Source organism: Idiotropiscis lumnitzeri, chromosome 6, assembly GCF_059441095.1.
Source record: "Idiotropiscis lumnitzeri isolate Australia: NSW breed Sydney's pygmy pipehorse chromosome 6, RoL_Ilum_1.0, whole genome shotgun sequence".
Lineage (NCBI taxonomy): Eukaryota > Metazoa > Chordata > Actinopteri > Syngnathiformes > Syngnathidae > Idiotropiscis > Idiotropiscis lumnitzeri.
In genome coordinates, this window is record NC_142396.1 from 12,079,761 (window position 1) to 12,098,075 (window position 18,315).

Genomic DNA, 18,315 nt, shown 5'->3' on the forward strand with positions numbered 1-18,315 from the left:
ATTTACTCAGGCAAGTGCTCCCTAACCTGTGCAGAGCATTTTTTTAATGGAAAAAAAAATGACGCGTGTAAGTGTGTAAACATGCAAGTGGAACAGGCGAGCCTTGCAAAGAACAACTCATTTTGTAAACAAAATCCACTGGTTTAATGCTCGGCTAACAGCAGAACTTCCCAGTGGAGCACATAATTAGGGTGTCCAGAGGGTTGTTGTTGTCGTCGCTGCAACGCGCATGTCAGGGGACCTTTAAAACGTAGTGCTGTGCCATCAGTGTCTGTTTCATTAAACTTTGAGTCTCTATTTGTAGTTAAATCTCTTACACTATTTGGAAGATATAGCTAAATAAAATGAGCAAGACTTATAAATATCATCTTAAAAATCTAGTAAATAATTGACATTACCTATTGTCAATGCTGAATATCAATTTTTGCGCTGAATTGTGTGATTTTCCTTAGCGAGATATTATAGTGACGCACTTGAGCTTGTGCTTCACTGATGATCTATTGTCATTCTTGGTGACAGCTGTGATCAAGCACACGGAGGTTACTTTTTAAATATATTTTGAAATCTCACATACCCCCTGACGTGCATTCATGAACATCTACTTGAGAACCACTGGTCTAAACCAACCTAACTACATTTGGTCATGATGGAAACTGAAAATACTTGACATGTAGACAACGAACTAGGAGGTTGCAAACCAACTTAACAAAAAAGTAAGCAGTCTACACCAAACCAACAGAAAAATACGCAGAATTCATCAAACAGCCAAATAAAAGATCTCAGCCAAACCAAAAGAAATATAAATGATCTAAGCCATTGCAAAAATACTTTACTGAAAACGAAAGTATGAAAAAAAAATCAAAACACATTGAGAAGGAACTGAGATGTCTTAGAGCAACTAAACTAAAAAATAAATTAGCGAAACCAACACAACAAAATAATAAACAGCACTGTCCAACGGTACCTGGTCATGAAAGAATAACAAAAGCCTTTTAGCAAGAATGCAATTATCCAAAGGGGAGCTTGACCAACAGCAGAATAACAAGCCATTATCCACAGCATTATCCAACTTTGCTAAACTTTTATTGAATAGAAAAAAAAAAAATATATATATATATATAAATATAAATATATATATATATATCAGGAAAGGCAGCGGACCGAGCTATGTCTCTCTAAGTCTGCTTTAGCTGCACTTGTTCGTATCGGCTAATTAGCCTGCCGCGAAGCGCAACAGGTCATCACTGATGCATCCCAGTGCCGCATCGTTAGCAGACATCTTTGTGAAGTCTTGCTATTTTCTGATCACTGCCTTTAAAAATGTTAAATGTTGTCGTGTTTTTTTGGAAATGGGGTCGCTGACGGGGCAATTAATAGCTAGTGACATGAAAGCACTGTACCTCTGAGAGCACAATCAAAAGTCGGCCTGGTTACACAAGCGTCATGCATGTTTCATACATGCGCTGGATGCACATACACGAGACGGAGAGCGCGTGGGCGACGTCAAAGTTGCCGTCATGAATAAATGAAATGAAAGGCCTTCATGCCTCGTGATATACGCTCTACGAGCTGCACACTATATACAGTATACTCATTATATACCGGATGTACGATACACGCACTGGACACAGCATTAGGGACACTGTCCAATCTGTTGAAATCCAATGCAAAAAAATCTCACAAAAACACCACATTTAGATAAAGAATACTTAATTAATTGATTCATTAATTAATTCATTAATTCAATGAGACACATTTTTAGTGACAGAAATGGGATCGAAAATAATAAGGTAACCATACCAGATTTAGCTATAGGAAATGTATTCATCAATTTATTTATTGGCCCTTCATATGTATTTATTACAAATATTTTGATCTTGACTTGCCCCAACATCCCCAAATTGACTGAAATGGGTTACCAGATGAACACCAGGCCAATTAATATCATTTATTTTGGTTACCTAATGTTGCAAGGTTTAAAATATTAAATCTTAAATTCAAATAAAGTAATCTACTATGACTTATTGTGAAAAAAGAAAAAAAAACTAACAGCATTTTCCTTGATAAACTATTCACAACAATTGAACTAAAAATAAGAGTAAAATTAAATTAAACATAATTTATTTTTGCTTTGGAACTTATTGGACAGTATACTTAATTAAGTGTCCAGTGCAGTCCATTGACTTTGCATTAACAAGACATTTCCTGCCTTCTTTCAGCAATCGATGCTACATTTGACTCTCAGGTGTGAAAAGAACAAAAAAAAACAAGACGTAATACATGTACAAAGAATAACAGTGAAGAATACAAAAAGTCTGTCAGACCACCCTTTCATGCCGGCATTACACTAAACAAAGTGTTGGAGGGAACAATGCTACAGAGTGTCAGTGTTCACAATATACAGTTATAAAAAATACAGGCCTGTCGTTCATCATTTAAATATGAATAACTCAACATAGAAACACGGATAAGGCCTGTTAGTCATAATTTAAATATGATTACAGGCCTCAGTACAAAATATGATACATAAAGAAGCAGCATGTAATAATAAGATAAATATCATGAGCCCATACACCAAAAAAAGGCAGATATTTGAACCGTGTATAAATATATACTGTATTTATATGTATAAGAAAACATTTTACAAGCGTGTTATGGATGTGTATTTTGAGGCCTGACTTTAGAAAATGTTGTAAACCTTAATAACAGGTCCTAGATTTTTTTTTCCATACAGTGAAAAGGAAGAGAGTTGTTGCTTGTTTGCGCTTGACTTCACATTAAAACAAATAAAGAAAAAAATAAATGGAAAAAATAAATAAACAAATAAAACATGAGGGTTGTGGGTCAACGTGAGGGGGATTTTTTTTTCCTGAACTTTAATGGGGTGCAGCACAAATAATCACTCTCTACTATTTGAGCTTGGAAGTTTCCCTGAAAAGTAGGCAGCTGATAGCCAGAAAGACAAATTAACAAATCATTGAAATAGTTTATGCATCACAATATTAATATTAATATTATTATTATAAAGACCTTGGTGAGGAAATGTATCTGAACTTTTTGAAGCATTTATATTTGTCATGGTAAAATGCAAACACACTCAAAAGCTGAGTGTGTTTCTTTAAATAGCGGTTACAGTTTCCAGTATTGTGAACGTTTGTGAGTACTGCCACTTCTGTCTTGTAACACATTTATCAACAGTCTTGACAGTTATCATTAACTAAGAATCAACTAAGAATCGCCAGGTAAGACGCGTACCTACATTTATGATAGCTGTCATCAAATACAACCGGTTTTGTCTATTACAAGGGTGTCCTCAGTTATGACAGATATCAACAATTCTGGTACTGTCAATGATGATCGGTTCTGCCATTATGGCCCGTTATAATGGTTATAATAGATATTATCAATAATAAACATCACCAGTTAGAATGGGTATCGCTAATTAAAGTGGTTATAGTCAGTTACGAAAATGGGAGTCGTCAGTTAAGATGATATCAACGTTATGACAATTATTAATAGTGACAAATTTTTTTTCTCAATTTTGACGTTTACCATCAATTGTAACGGGCATTTCTCACCATTTATGGCAGGTATCGTGAGTTCCCTCCGTTATCGTCATGACGGTGGGTATCGTCAATTAAGATGGCTATCGTCAGTTACAATGTTCATCGTTATCTACTATGAGTATCATCAAATACATTTTTAGTTATGATCAGTCCCATTTATCAATGGATTTGCCAGTTATAAGGGGTACGAACTTTCGACGTGTATCCTTTAAGATGGTTATCGGTAGTAGTATATAATTTATCAGAGGCATCTTCTGCTACGACAGGTATCACCAGTTACGATAGGTATTGTGAGTTATCGTCAGCTGGATTAGCTGCAAACCTTTCAGCACCATCTGATACGCCAGTCCTGTATATTTCTCAAGAAGGGAAAATGTCTAAATCCGACCAGAACTACAGCAGTAACTTACTACTGGCTTCACTTCCTCATTGTGTTTTTTTGTAACCAATGGCCTTTGGATCAGATGAAGAAAAATCGTAAGAATTCCACAACAACAAAATAAAACAGACCAGCTAGCATGCTTTGGCAACACACTGAGAGGTAGGACGATAAAAAAAATATGCAAACCCAAAAAAATGATGACACGCTGTAGTCCTGTTTACAAGTGAAGGGCGTGGATTACTGCGTAGCTACGGTTCCAAAAAGCCGTGCGGAAGAACGCTGCCAAAAAGTAAGGCTGGTTCAAGTCGGTGGGGCAGGACAAAGCCCTGAGTGCAGGACGACAGTGCATGCTTCTCTTTAACTAGCACATGCTCCATTTAATAACATAGTAAATATGAAAAAGTCACACGCTCTGATACTGCATCCTCACATTGATTGGTAGTTTCATCCTTTTCCAGGCCTCAACTTGTAAACATTTATATATGGAGAGACACAATTTGGTGACAGAGGTGGGATCCAAATACAGTCTGTTCCTTTCATGCGGCTTTGCTCACACCCCTAAAACGGCTATCGTCCCCACTGTCCATTTGCGCAGCGTCCATCTGCATGGCGTTCCGACAACAGTGACCAGCCACCGTCTCAAATGCTTCCAGTGAAGATTTGGAAGAAGAAGAAGAAGAAGACGACGAGTCTTCGAAAGCTTAGATCCGGCTTACCCGTCTGGTGAGGAGAGGGTGAAGAGCTGGCGGAGGGCACAGTGTATAAGGGGGCGGCAGGGGTCCGGGTTTGATCCCCCGCGTCCGCATGTAAGACAGGAACTGGTCAGGGATTTCCGCCAGCACTTCCTTGGCCAGCCGGGCCATGCTGAGGATGTGATTGCCCCTGCGGTCGATGTAGTCCCGGAACGGAACAAACTTTAAGAGAAGAAATGCCAGAATAAACTGATAGCATGTTCACATTTGATCAACTATCCTTTTTAGCATCCGGCCATTAGGCATGTTGTACTGTATATCCTTACTTATTTTATTGAATTTATTTTGCTAAATGTTGCAAAATGTTTTTGACTTCAGGTAAAGCGCTGCTTGTACGGCTGTTGTCGTTGGATCTTGCCAGGTTTGAGCAAGATCTGCTAGCTAGCAGACTTGAGTATACACAAAGGAAAACACGGACAAGTTCTTAACAAGAATGCTAATAAAATTCCCCTTTATTTCAAAGTTCCTGTGAAGATTTTCTGCTGAGTCATACAAAACCAAGAGCCTGGGAATGTTTCATACCTGAACGATGTCCCGTTCAGCGAAACGTCCTTGGGAGGAGATCCTCTCTTCGTCACCATCCAGTTCGATCATTTCTTGGGGGGCAATTACATCAGAGAACACATCACACACAAATGTTAGCCTTTTAACCTATGCTTTATCCTCATTTGAAATACTGCCAAATTTCAGAATGAGCTATGAAATCCTTATCAATCTATGTTAGTGCTTTCTCTGCCCAGGTTGCTATATTTTAGCATATTAGCGTATTGTTAGCATATTAGCGTTTGATCCATTCGCATTACAAATAGAAACCGACTGTTAGTACATTCTCAATTTTAATTTAATAGTACCAAAATAGTGCACAATGTAAATTGTTGCTTTATGTTAGCATGCTAACTAATAACATGAGCATGATCAAAAATGCTCGCATTAGAAATAGTACTGAATTAAAGGGCAAGGGGTAAAATAGTTAGCAATCTGCCTTATCACTTTTTTTTACTTAGGTTGCTTTTTTGCTGCAGCAGACCAACTGCTTGCATTTAATCGATTCTCATCCGAAATAATGCTTGACTATAAGCATGATGTGTATTCCTCATCAATCTGCCTTAGCACTTTATGTACCCAGGCATCTTATCTACCGGTATTTTAGCATACCAATTGCAAGGAGGTTCGTGTTTTATTCATTCACATTCGAAAATAACACCCAATTAAAGTGGGAGATGTAAAATTCTTACCAAGCTGCATTTTCAGGTAACCATTGTGTTGTAGTTTAGCATACTAATCTTTCATTCTCATTCCAGAATAGTGCCTAATTAAAGGACTAAATCTAATTAATGTGCCTTAGCACATTCTGTTAAAACTTTGCAGGTTGCTAGATTGCTGTATTAAGGCACACTAGCAGTTAGCACATTTCACAACAGCCGGAACTGTAAGAAAGCGCTTTCCATATGCCGTCATATAATTAGAACACAAATTAAAACACATAAACGCAATGACAGTCTCATGTTGAGTCGAAAGCTAACGAATAAAAATGGGTCTTAAACGGGTTTTAAAAAATGGACAGTGGCTTCAATGTGAGCTCATTCCATATGGAAGGACCGGTAACAGAAAAGGCACAATCCCCCCCTGAGGGATCTTTTAGTTTAGTTTAGTTTTAGTATAACAGCTGTTTGTGTATCACTCCTTGATCGATTCACATCAGGAATAGTCTCCCACAACAGAACACGTCATGAAGTCTTTATCGATCTGTCTAAGCAGATTCCGTATTCAAGTTGCTATGTTGCTATGTTTTAGCCAACATACCAAATGTTTGCACGTTTGCGTTTAGTCCAGTATCATTACTCCTGCCCAATTCTATAAATAAAAACTCTACTGGGTGAGTGTTTTTGCAGCAATGTTACATGGGAAATAAGCAGTCATCCTCTGGCATGACAAGGGGGAATTTTCCCCTCAGCGGCGGCGTAGCTGGGAAGAGCAACAATTATCGAGAAGAGGGCATGGAGAGAAGTCTTGTGCCATGTGGGAGTGGAGATAGCGAGTATGGAATGGAGGATTAACGCCGTACACACACACACACATGTGCGCAATATGCATGTCGCTTACCATCAAATTCTGCTGGTCCGACCCCGACAATTATAATTGACATGGGCAGAGCGGCGGCCTGTGAGGGTGAGAGGAGAAAAGAAGGCATCAGAGACAACGAGGGGGATTTAGCGCTGTTTGCTATCTTTCGGGCTGCAGGCTGTCAGTGAAATAGTGCCGCTAATTACTGGCTGAGCCCATGAGAAAAAGGAAGCACCATTGTGGGGAAAAAAGACTAAAATCAATCTGCCTTTTTCTTGTCTGCTCACTTTTCTCATTTCGGTGTTGGTCGTTAAGCAGAGATTGGAAACTTCCGAAAAAGGTACTCGTTGGGCAGGGCGATATGGACTTTAAATTCAATCTAAGATTTATTTTTTTTTTCACAAAAATCAATTTTGTGAATTCACGTGCAGAAAAAAAATTAAAACAGCATCAGTTAAAACATAATTTGCTCAAACAAACAAGCATAACACACACACACACACACACACACACACACACACAAACAGCAATATGGCTTATTAATCTTTGCACAAGAACTGACAGTATAAAAACAAAAGCACTTACATTGACAATGGACTCTTTGGTCTGAGCCATGTCCGTGATGACGCCGTCCGAGATGATGAGCAGGATGAAGTACTGAGAGCCATCCGTCACTGCAGACGCATACCTGCAGGGGCGAGAGGAGAAAAGAAGAAAAAGGAAAATTCAGCCCCTAAGAACAGTTAGCACCATTAAATGTGGTTGCTATGTTTATCATGAGTAGTCTAAAAAAAATATTCCCAAAAATGCAGGAAGTCTACCATTTCGTTTTCAAGTCGACACTGAAGGTTCAGAAGTGCACACCAAAATTACGTAAAAACAATCAGCCCCTGAATCCAGTCTTAGCAGCAAAAACATTGGTGAACGTATTTCTCATGACTAGACCCACGAAAAAAGTCTAATGAAGCCATTTAGAAAGTCTAATTTTGGTTTGAAGTGGACATTTTAGGTTAAAGATAAGTGTGAAGTAATTTCAGAAAATGCCAAATAACGCACGGAAAAGATCATTTCTCTTTTGTATTTTCGACAAAGCAATCGTTTTCCCAAGGTGAGATCCTGGCTAGCGACAAACCCGCCAGTGTGATGTCATTCAAAAAACATCATTAGTGGAGCTCAACATGAAAAGTGTACAAAGCCAATCAGAAATTGACCCAGGAAGCGATATTTCAAATTTATCTGAGGGGATTCAGATGTTTCAATAGTTGGAGGAGGAGGTTGTAACTTGTTAGCATGACGTATGATGGACCATACATGTACGAACCAAATGCTCCGGATGCCAAAAATGTTGTGCCGGAACAACCGGTCATGGGGTGGAGATGAGACCCATCCAGATTGCAAGAAAGGTAAGATATATAGCCTGTGGTTATTAGCCCGGAGTTACTGTTTGAAATTGGATGATGTGCCGTGCTGTAAATTAGGCACGACTAGAGATTGATGAAGTGACTTTACAGAGAGATTGACTCGTGATTGGCAGTTTTCCAAGGAGGACGTGGCGTGGTCATTCATCAAACAAACATTCTAAGACACGACACTGTTTTCAAAATTGATTTTCATTACAACTTCCTTTTGGCAAACCCTTTATCATAAGCAAAACGGTTGAGAAAACAGACATCTTGGAAGTGCTTGTAACAAAGAACACTTCATCTCTTTTGGTCACTCAAACTTGGCCTGAATGTGAACAATGCACCGCCACACGGCACCGAGGCGTTTCACGGGAAAATGCGATAACAACGGCAAAGAGAAGTTAATGAGATACTTAACGATGTACTGCAATGGCTTTAAATGACGTCACTCGCTGGATATTAAAGAGACGAGCAAAACGGAATTGCAAACATTTGTTCTTTCTTCTTCATTGCGTGTGGGTGGAGCATGGCAATGAAGATTGATGATTGGCTATAAACCCTGAAAGACTTATTATCAGTACCTGGCCACATGGTTGATGACCGGGGAGAAGTGGGTGGGTCCGTAGAGGCGCACTGACTTGAGACTCTGGTAATAAGCCTCCATCACGCCCTCAATGCCGCTACAGTATGGATTTTGTGGGTTGCCATTCTGCACACACACACACGCACACACACACACACAAAAACGATGATGAAACAAACTAAGCAGGAATTTCTTAAAGGAGCCAGCGCTGCATTATTTAAGAGCTCCATAAGTGGGAGGCTTTCTAAGATCTGGTGTAATGATGTCACACGTGCAGCAGTGACTATAGAAAGATGACCACGTGTTCGTTCTTAGTGGCAAGATGGATGCATGTGCGCCTGTTAGAGCTAATGAGAAACATCTGGAAGGAAGAACTGACGAGCAGACACTGTCTGAATATCTGGTGCTGTGTTATGGGTGGAGATCCAGGCTTATGATTGGCATTAACAAATGACATCATACTTAAACTGCTTCTTCATCTTTTCAATTTGCCTCATGAGTCGGCCCGCAAAAAAAGGCTCATGAAAGCATGTTAGTTTTAGGTAAACACAGGAGGTTTAGTGTACCACAGAATTTTGGGAAAATTCATCCTCCAAAGGCAATTAGATTGAGCAACATGAAATTTCGGTAGGCATTTCTATTTTGAGTAGACCCACAAAAAAGTCTCAAGAAGCCCTGCCCAAAAAGACAGAGCTCAGCCTGCCATTTTGGTTTAACATGGACACTTGAGGTTCAGTACTTTACCCCAGAATGTTTGGAAAATTCCAGCCCCAAAGGCAGATTCACTTCGCAATATATCATTTGGTAGACTTTTCTATCATGAGTTGATCCACAAAAAAGTATCAAAGAAGCCCTGACCAATAAACCACAAGTCAGTCTGCATTTTGGTTTGAGGAGGACTCTTGCGGTTCAGTATTATACTCCAGATTTTTTGGGTCAAATTCATCCCCAAAGGCAGTTTGACTTAGCATAATGACATTTGGTGCCTCAGCGAGACCACTTCACAAGTTCAGCACCAACGTCTTCTGCTGAGGTGCAAGCAAAATGTAATCACAAATGACTTCTAGTATCCTCTCAAGTGACAAAGTAAGTGCATTGCATTTGTTACACATGCTGTAGTCACTGATCCAGCAAATTTGTCTTCGGGTGATTGTTTCCTTTGGGTCTTCGTAGCAGAAAGACGGCAGTGAAACATGGCAGCCTCCTGTATGGTGAGCCGCCACCCGTGTAATATAATTAGTGATTACTAGACCTATATTATATTAAAAAAACGTTGATGTGATAGAAAAATTTGGTTTAGCATATTATTGATATTAATTAAGGGTGGCACGGTGGAAGACTGGTTAGCATGATGGCCTCACAGTGTAGAGGTCGTGGGTTCGATTCCGGCTCTGGCGTTCCTGTGTGGAATTTGCCTGTGTGGGTTTTCTCCGGGTACTCCGGTTTCCTCCCACATTCCAAAAAACATGCATGGCAAGTTGATTGGACACTCTAAATTGCCCCTAGGTGTGTTTGTGAGCGCAGATGTTTGTTTATCTTTGTGTGCCCTGCAATTGGCTGGCATGATTTTTTTAAAGCACGATATTCTACACACTGTCCCTTTGAGGAGGGCACATGAAGTTCTGTAGTGTACCGCAAAATGTTTGGAAAATTCAGCCCACAAAGGCAGTTTGACTAACCAATAAGAAATTTTGTGGACTTATCCTTTCAATGAGTAGACCCACAAAAAGTGTCCGGAAAAAATGCCGGAAAAGACACCGGAAGTCTACCATTTTGGTTTGAAGTGGCGATTTTTGGTTCAGTTGTGCACTGCAGAATTTGGGGAAAATTCAGATCCCAAAGCCAGTCTCATTTACCTACAAGAAATTTGCGAGGCGTGTGTCATGAGTTCCCCCTCAAAAAAGTCTCTAAATGCAGTGCCTGAAATGTCACAGGATAATAAGACATTTTAGGATAATTTGGATGATTTTCAGAGAATTTGGGTGAAAATTCATGAGGTTGCATCCAATTTGATCTCCGGCTTAAGCATTTTTATCTGTCCCACATTATCAAAGTAGTTAATTTATTTTACTTAAATGTTCTGCGGTCCTCACCAGGGCAAATTCGTGCGAGACACGTCCATCGGGGGGTAGCTTGGCTCCAAAGCCGAGCGCCGGGAACATCTTGTCGCTGTCATAGTCCTGGATGATTTCGCCCACCGCCCGAAGCGCCATGGCGTAGTCGTTTAGCTGGTACGGACTCATGTAGTGCAAGGAGGTGGGCTGCGATGGGTTGCCTGCATGTGCATAGAACGGACACGTGTCAGCATTGTGCTGCAATTAGAATTGTACACGTCTCATACCACAGTCACATACATGCAAATCGCAAGTCAGTCTTACGTGTTAATCGTTTCAAGCATGTTCCAAGTTTCCGTGGGGAAAGTTGTGACGACAGTAAATTTCATTCACTTCCCCCCATTCTTTTGTGGAAAAACTGTATCTAAAAAATCTTATTATCCCCTGCAGTGATAACAAAGAAAAATGTTGCATTTTTCTACAGTATGAGAAATGACAGCCCCAAAAGTATCATATAAATAATCACACCCCGCCTCACACTTGAGCGCCTCTGAGTAGTTTTGTAATAAAAACTCACCGTGGCCTCTGGCCAAACTGCCAGGAATAAAACAATTATACTGCTAATATCACCATTTCTATGTGCAATCACACCAACCAGCGACGGGATGGCGGGGAGACGCACGGGCGTGCGGCCCCCAAAAGTTAATTACGTTTAATAACTCTGCTGCTGTTACGCATGTTTGTCTCCAGGCGCCTCATAAAGCTTCACTAGAGAAACATTATCAGTGCCTCAGAGTGCAAAGTTAGGCAAAACTAGGGCCTTTTACTTTTTCTTTTTTTGTGCACGTTTTTGTGATAGCGCCACATAACTTGGTACCAATTGCAAAAGAGGAAATGTAATGTAAATGATCTTTTTTTTTTTTTTATGTTTTGTTTGGATTTGCCTATTATGGAATGGAATGGGATTTAATTTATTGTCACAAGTACAGGGAAGCAAAATTCACTGAATAGTTGCAACCCATCCAAGAGACATAAATGACCAACGGAGGGAGATAAAACAGGAAGCCTGACGGGTCACCAAAATAGTGCCCTGATTTCTCAGATGAAAAAGAAAAACATAAAGAGGAGGGGAGGGTTAAAAAAAGAGCTAAACTATTTTCCACTCAGCAAACAACCAGATTGATACACAACAAACATAATTTTCTTTTTGTTCTTTTTTATTTTTTTAAAGAAAAAAAATCTAAATTTTAATTGCAATTAAAAACAGAATTAATTGTTAAATTTATATTTTTAGTGAGTGATGACTACAAATAAAAATGCAAGTTTAAAGAAAAAAAAAATCAATGTTGTTTAAATAAGACATTAAAATTCTAAAATATATTTTTTAAAGTATCAAATGTACAATACAATAAAATTCTAATCAAGCAAACATTTTTGCTGCAGTTGTGCATGCCAGAAATTTGAAACTTCAAGTCCCTTAAATCATCTTTTCTTCGCGATATTAAATCCTGTAGGCATGCACGTCCCAGTGGCATTTAATCAAAACTTTGCTCAATTTAAGTTCAATTTTCAAACAAAATAGGGCGGTGTCAATCTCAACAACGACATGTGAGTGATAAGGGAAACCCAGCGTGTTGCCTTCCAACACTTCAAGAGAGAAAACGCACTCACCATTTGATGCCGTGAAATCGATCGCCACCGTGAAATTAATCTGCGTCCTGCAAAGACAAAAAAGACTGGTTATTAAGTCAGCACCATCAATTTGTGATTGGTAGCATGTCATGCCGTTGCAATCGCCCGCAATTAAGAGGCCCGCAACGGCTCGCCTGTCTGTCTTCATTTTTGGCTTACCCGCCTCGGATGTAGTCCAGGAAGGACAGCTCAGTGTCCACCAGGCACGACAACAAGGTTACCTGTATTGAGCCAAGGCACATATTTTACGTCAAAAAATATCATTGCACACCATCAAATAGAAATGTCTTTGATTGTATGGTATGTACAGTATATTGAAATTACAATGCCGTCAAAAGTTAATTATGGACCAGCTACTATTAATGGAAGAGCATTGCATTGTTCTGCCTGTCACTTTATTATGCCAGATATATAGCTAGACGAACACAGATACAATATTTGTCATAAAAATATAATAATTCTTGGATCAATTAAGTGAATTTGGATAATTTCTTGCTGCATATTTGATGAACACTCACAGTTGGTGGCAAATGACTCATATAGAAATGGAAGGTGAAAGCATATCACTGGCATCATGCAAGAAACTCTTATGTCATAATTTGGCAGATTCCATATTTTTTTCGCAAACTTGCAGGCATTATTTTCACAAATTCTTGAGTAATCTAAAGTGTTGAATATGCATGCTCTCTTTGGCTTTTTTCCCACACACAAGAATAAAGTGTAATTGCACATGCATCCAGTGTGTGCGGGAGTATAATCAATGTTAAGTCAGTTCATCAGTAGATTCTTTTTTCTTTTTTGCTTTCTGTAATGTTTTTAAGGACATAATGTTATGCAAAGGTGCACTTAGAACAATTGTATAGAAAAAATATTCTATTCATAGCTGTGGAGGTGCAAAATATTTTTGTCTTCCAAGGGAGGTGTAATAGAAATCAATTGAGCAGCACAGTTTAATCATTTTTAGCAACCAATTCATGAATAGTTCTAACTTGTACCAGTCTTACGCCACTAAGGAATGAAATCAGAACTGTATTATCATTAGTTTATTTATACCCTTTTTATTTAGAAATTCATTCTTTTATGTATGCACTTTATGAATATGGACAAAATAAACCAATAAAGTATAATTGTTCAAATAAACAAACATAATAATAATAATAATAATAATAATAATAATAATAATAATAATAATAATTATTATTATTATAAAACTCACCGTCCCGGAATTTTGGTACTTTTTCTTCTTCTTCCCTTTCTTCTTTGGATTTAGCACCTGTGGAGGAAAACAACATTTGTTCAATTGATTATCTTATGTTGCCATGGTGACGCCTAATGAGCGAAGACTGTCAACATCCTGGTAACACCAACGGGCTGCCGTTATTTTGTTTTAATCCACCAGATGACTTCAATGTCAAACATCACTGGAATTCTTTTGCTGTGCTTCCGTTCATGTGCTGTAAATGTAAAGCGTGCGGAGCCTAACAAGCCAAGGAAACATGTTGTATAGAAGGCAGTGTCGACAAAATGCAGATGGCATGTTTGAGGGCATGCAAAGGAAGCGCCGCTCTTCTTCATCTTCTCCTCCTCGTCAGCGTTTTGTCTTGCTCTCGACCTTCGCTGATGGTATAATCAGAAAGACGAGGTCATCGAACTCCACTGAGTAATTAAGCAAGTGATGCTAGCCGTACGTACACCACCCTAATGCTGATATTTGCACTGAAGATAACACGTGTATGTGCCGACATCATCAGTTCATCACTTCATCAGGTGCACCTGCACCAACCAAATGACGACCAACACGCAATTAGGTTGTTTTGGTTTCACACTTGGGTGACATTTAAGAATGGCAAAAATGGCACTTGAAACAAAAAGTATTTCTGGTTCGTTTTCTACTGTGTGTGTTCTTTTTTCTTTGCGTGTGGGTGTGTGTGTGTACATAATACAGGTGTGTCCTTGTCTTTCTATCTTTGTGCGGGTGTGTTCTTCTCTTTCTATATTCATGTGAATAAGTGTGTGTTTGTCCTTGTCCTTCTATATTGGTTGGTGTGTTTTCTCATTTCTTATTTCTCATGATATGTGTGTGTGTATTCTTGTCTTTCTACCGTGAGACCGAGAGAGTGTGTGTGTGTGTTCTTGGCTTTCTATCGTTGTGTGCCACCACCCTCATGTGAGGACATTTTGGCTGTGTGTCTGCATGTAGGTAGGGGTGTGTGCTTGTGTGCGTGTGTGTGCAAGAGTGTGTGTGTATGCGTAAGACATTACCTCATAGATATGGAACTGTGACTGGCTTCTGGACATTTCTCTGTAGCTGGTGGTGAAGTCACCAATAAAGTCATGTCTGTTTGTGAGGAAGGACACGGACAGGGGCACACACACACACACGCCAACGCACACACACGCCCACACCCAAGCACGCACACGAACACGAGTCAACATTATCGCATTAAAAGCGTGTCATGCACCACATCATGCCAGCAGATACGAAGCATCCGCGCTAACGAGCCGATTGGTGGGTTGCATAATTGAGAGCATAGATGTTAATCGCTGCATTTGCAAATCAGACATTGGAAAATTGCGTAAAAAAATCATCAAACTTTAGCCATGTTAGTAGCTAATTGGGCTCATAAAGCTAACAGCACACTGAGTTCATATTGATCACCGCTCTGTTCTCTTTGCAACATGTCGCGTGTGTTTGTACGGACAATGAACCAAGACAAAGTGTGACAGCCATATTGGCCAGATGTTGCGTGATCTCACCCTCCGTCTCTGTCCCAGTCATACACTTCCACCTTGATGCTCCTACAAGATCAAAAGACACGACAGTTAAATGGCAAATTTTCACATTAAAACAAATTTTACACAATAAATTTAAAATATCTTTTCATATAATCGGAAGTGGAGATCAAGACTCGCACAATTCTTTCCTGACAGGTTATACAAGAACTGCCATCATATGATCTGATATTTAACCTTAAAATCATACATGAATAAAAAATGTGCTGCTGCAGGTTTAAGGTCAAGTCATTACAAATGCAAATCCCCTTTTTCTTTTTCTTTTTTCTAACAAGTGGGGGAGTCCAAGTAATCCACCACAAAGTGCAGTGTGAATGTGACACCATTCAAACCTGCTGTTCTTCTTCTTTTTAATCTCACGGGCAAAGGCTACGCTTTAATCTCTATCAAGTGCCGGATGTATGTAAATGAAATATATGACATGTACATTCTTAATATGATGGATTCCACCAGCCTGCAGACCTAAAAATATTCATCAGAGTAAAGAAGCTAAGTAACTCTGCCTTCTCCGTGACTCATTAACGAGCTAAATAGTGACCATTAATACAAATTAGAGTGCATGTAAAAGCTTTAACAATTCCTCATTCAAGATTTATTTGCTAGAAAGTCATAAGTGAATATACAAAATGATATTCTGTAATCTACTGAACTACATTAACATGACTATTAACGTCACAGTGGAAAAGCCCAATTACCATTTTATAATAATCATTGGTTTTTTTTGTATGACTAATAATTATATGATGAAATATTAAAAACACGTATTCCTTTATTATTTAGGATTTATCATTATTATTATTGTTCTGATTGATAAAACGTGGTGGTCTACCTATCGTAGTCGCCATTGCAGAGCGCCCTGACAGGAATCTTGAAGGCCTGCCAGACGGGATCCAGCGTGTTCTTCACCACTTCAGTCTTGTGGCAAATAGTGAACCTGCCAGGCGCACACACAAACACACACACACACACACACACGTTAAAGTCTATGTTCATTGTCAGAGCCACTCCGCATAGCATTTAGGCCGCCTCAGTGGACGCCAAAATGCGGACAAAAGCAGCGTTTGTTAAGTGGCAGGCCTGCTTTTGCCGCGGGGCCGACGACTTGCGTGTCACCATTTTCCTTTTTAAGTTTAGGGAATCTTTACAATGGCCACAGTTTGACCCAGGAAACCAAAGAGTTCTATTGTCATTATTCCCTACTGGGACATTTTTGTCACCACAATATCTTAGATTATTATAGGATTAAAACTATACACAATATTTTATAATCATTATTCGATTAGAATTCAAAGGATTACTTATAGTATTTAAATATTCAAATTGTAATAGACAGATTTCAATTTTGATGATTTTACATTACATTTTCAAATTAATGTTCATTATTTATTATTGAAGACATGATTTATCATTCTTTTTGTTTTTATATTGTTGTATTGCTTTTGTATGTTATATTTTCATATTTAAAAGAGTCATATATTATGAGATTGCTTACGATAGTCATGATTTAATATTGTGTAGTCATTGTCATTCGTTATTATTATTAACTTTTAAAGCACTAATGCACACCACACATGAATATATATACATCCAGTATAGAAGATTATATAAGAACAACGCATTTAGTGTTTAAAGAGTCTACATGGCAGCTTTCTGGAGCGTGAACAATCAGCGTCTACATTTGTACGTGTGCTTGCGTGTATGTGTGTGTTTGTGTGCGAGCGTGCGTTTGTGTTGTTAGATGAACAACAGTGGAGGCGAACAGCATCTTGTCAACTCACGATCCGTCTTCATTACTGCGGTAGAAGACGAGGAAAGGGTCCGACTTGCCAAAGAAATCCTTCTTGTCCAATTTGTTACCGCAGAACTGCAGCATGACCGACTCCTGCCAACATCACACACATGCGCACGCACACACAAACAGTGTGATGGCTGCCATGGTAACAAAGTACTTGTATGATGGGATGTTGTGAGGAGACAAGGAAGAGACCTGACTCTCTCTCGCTCTCTCGACTGAGAGACAAACTTTGTTTGCCAGGAAGGGTTTAGGTCAAGCCTGGGTTGGCAGTGAAGGCCAGGAAGAGTTTTTGCCGCATGCACATGGGTATTTTTTTTCAGTGTATTTTCCCCAATCATCTGAAAGCCATTTATTTTAAAGGATAATGTTGTAAAATTATTTTGAATGATAAAAATTGTAAATATTGCTTTTTTGGATACATTTAAATAACAGGGATTTGTTAACATTTTACAAGAACAAATTAGAATTGCTTTTCAATAATTTGATTATATAGATCACATTCCTGAGTATTCAATGAACATTTTTTTTTTCCTCATGATTTTATTAGTTCTGATCTTAACTATTGATATATAACACCACTAAACATGATTGTTCAACAACGTACTTTTTTAAACCCATAAATATTCACAATATAAATTATTAAAAAAATCGCACCTGAGGCCAAAATTCACAGACTCTTGTTACCAAGGCAACTAGCAACCAACTAGAACATAGGGAATTACTGTAGCTGCTGTGGATGCCATTACAGCGTCATTGTTGAATGCATCTATAACATACTGTAACAGAATGTCGAAGAGAAGCTGAATATTCCCAATAAAGAAACACTATACATGCTGACTTCATCATTTCTTCTTGTGCTGTATGTGGCAGAAGCAGCAGTGAGGGGCTATTTTTAGAAAGTCCACTTTTGGACACTCGCCTTCTAATTTTAGTCCCGTTGGGAGGGCCTACTGACAAACAAACTATCTCTGTGCTGCATTTAGAACATGAAGGACGTTTGCGTGTCAAAACCTAGCGGTGCCATGCATTCAGGGCAAATAGAATGTTTTTGTGTCATTGTGTCTATTGAGATACCCTTTCTGTGTGGCGTGTTTGGGACACAGGACATTTCTGTGCTGTGGCATCTTCTGACAAAGACTCCGTGTCGTGCATTGAGGTCACGTATGAGGTAGGATGTTTGTGTGTCATAGCGTCTCCTGACTAACAAACCTAAACAGTTTGGTGCATTTAG

General features: G+C 39.0%; 1 protein-coding gene across 1 annotated transcript in view; it reads right to left on the reverse strand.

Annotated features, from left to right (window-relative positions):
- Positions 1–1,142: 1,142 nt before the first annotated feature.
- Positions 1,143–18,315, reverse strand: part of LOC148335270 (copine-8-like) — a 35,938-nt gene continuing 18,765 nt past the window's right edge. The window contains exons 8-20 of the mRNA XM_088298834.1: positions 17,068–17,171; positions 16,119–16,223; positions 15,254–15,295; positions 14,759–14,834; positions 13,713–13,769; positions 12,656–12,717; positions 12,476–12,522; positions 10,844–11,025; positions 8,749–8,876; positions 7,350–7,452; positions 6,804–6,861; positions 5,223–5,296; positions 1,143–4,862 (exon numbers count right to left, since the gene is read on the reverse strand). Coding sequence (XP_088154960.1) covers positions 4,650–4,862; positions 5,223–5,296; positions 6,804–6,861; positions 7,350–7,452; positions 8,749–8,876; positions 10,844–11,025; positions 12,476–12,522; positions 12,656–12,717; positions 13,713–13,769; positions 14,759–14,834; positions 15,254–15,295; positions 16,119–16,223; positions 17,068–17,171 — 1,251 coding nt within the window. The 3' untranslated portion in view covers positions 1,143–4,649. The remainder of the gene's footprint in view (positions 4,863–5,222; positions 5,297–6,803; positions 6,862–7,349; positions 7,453–8,748; positions 8,877–10,843; positions 11,026–12,475; positions 12,523–12,655; positions 12,718–13,712; positions 13,770–14,758; positions 14,835–15,253; positions 15,296–16,118; positions 16,224–17,067; positions 17,172–18,315) is intronic.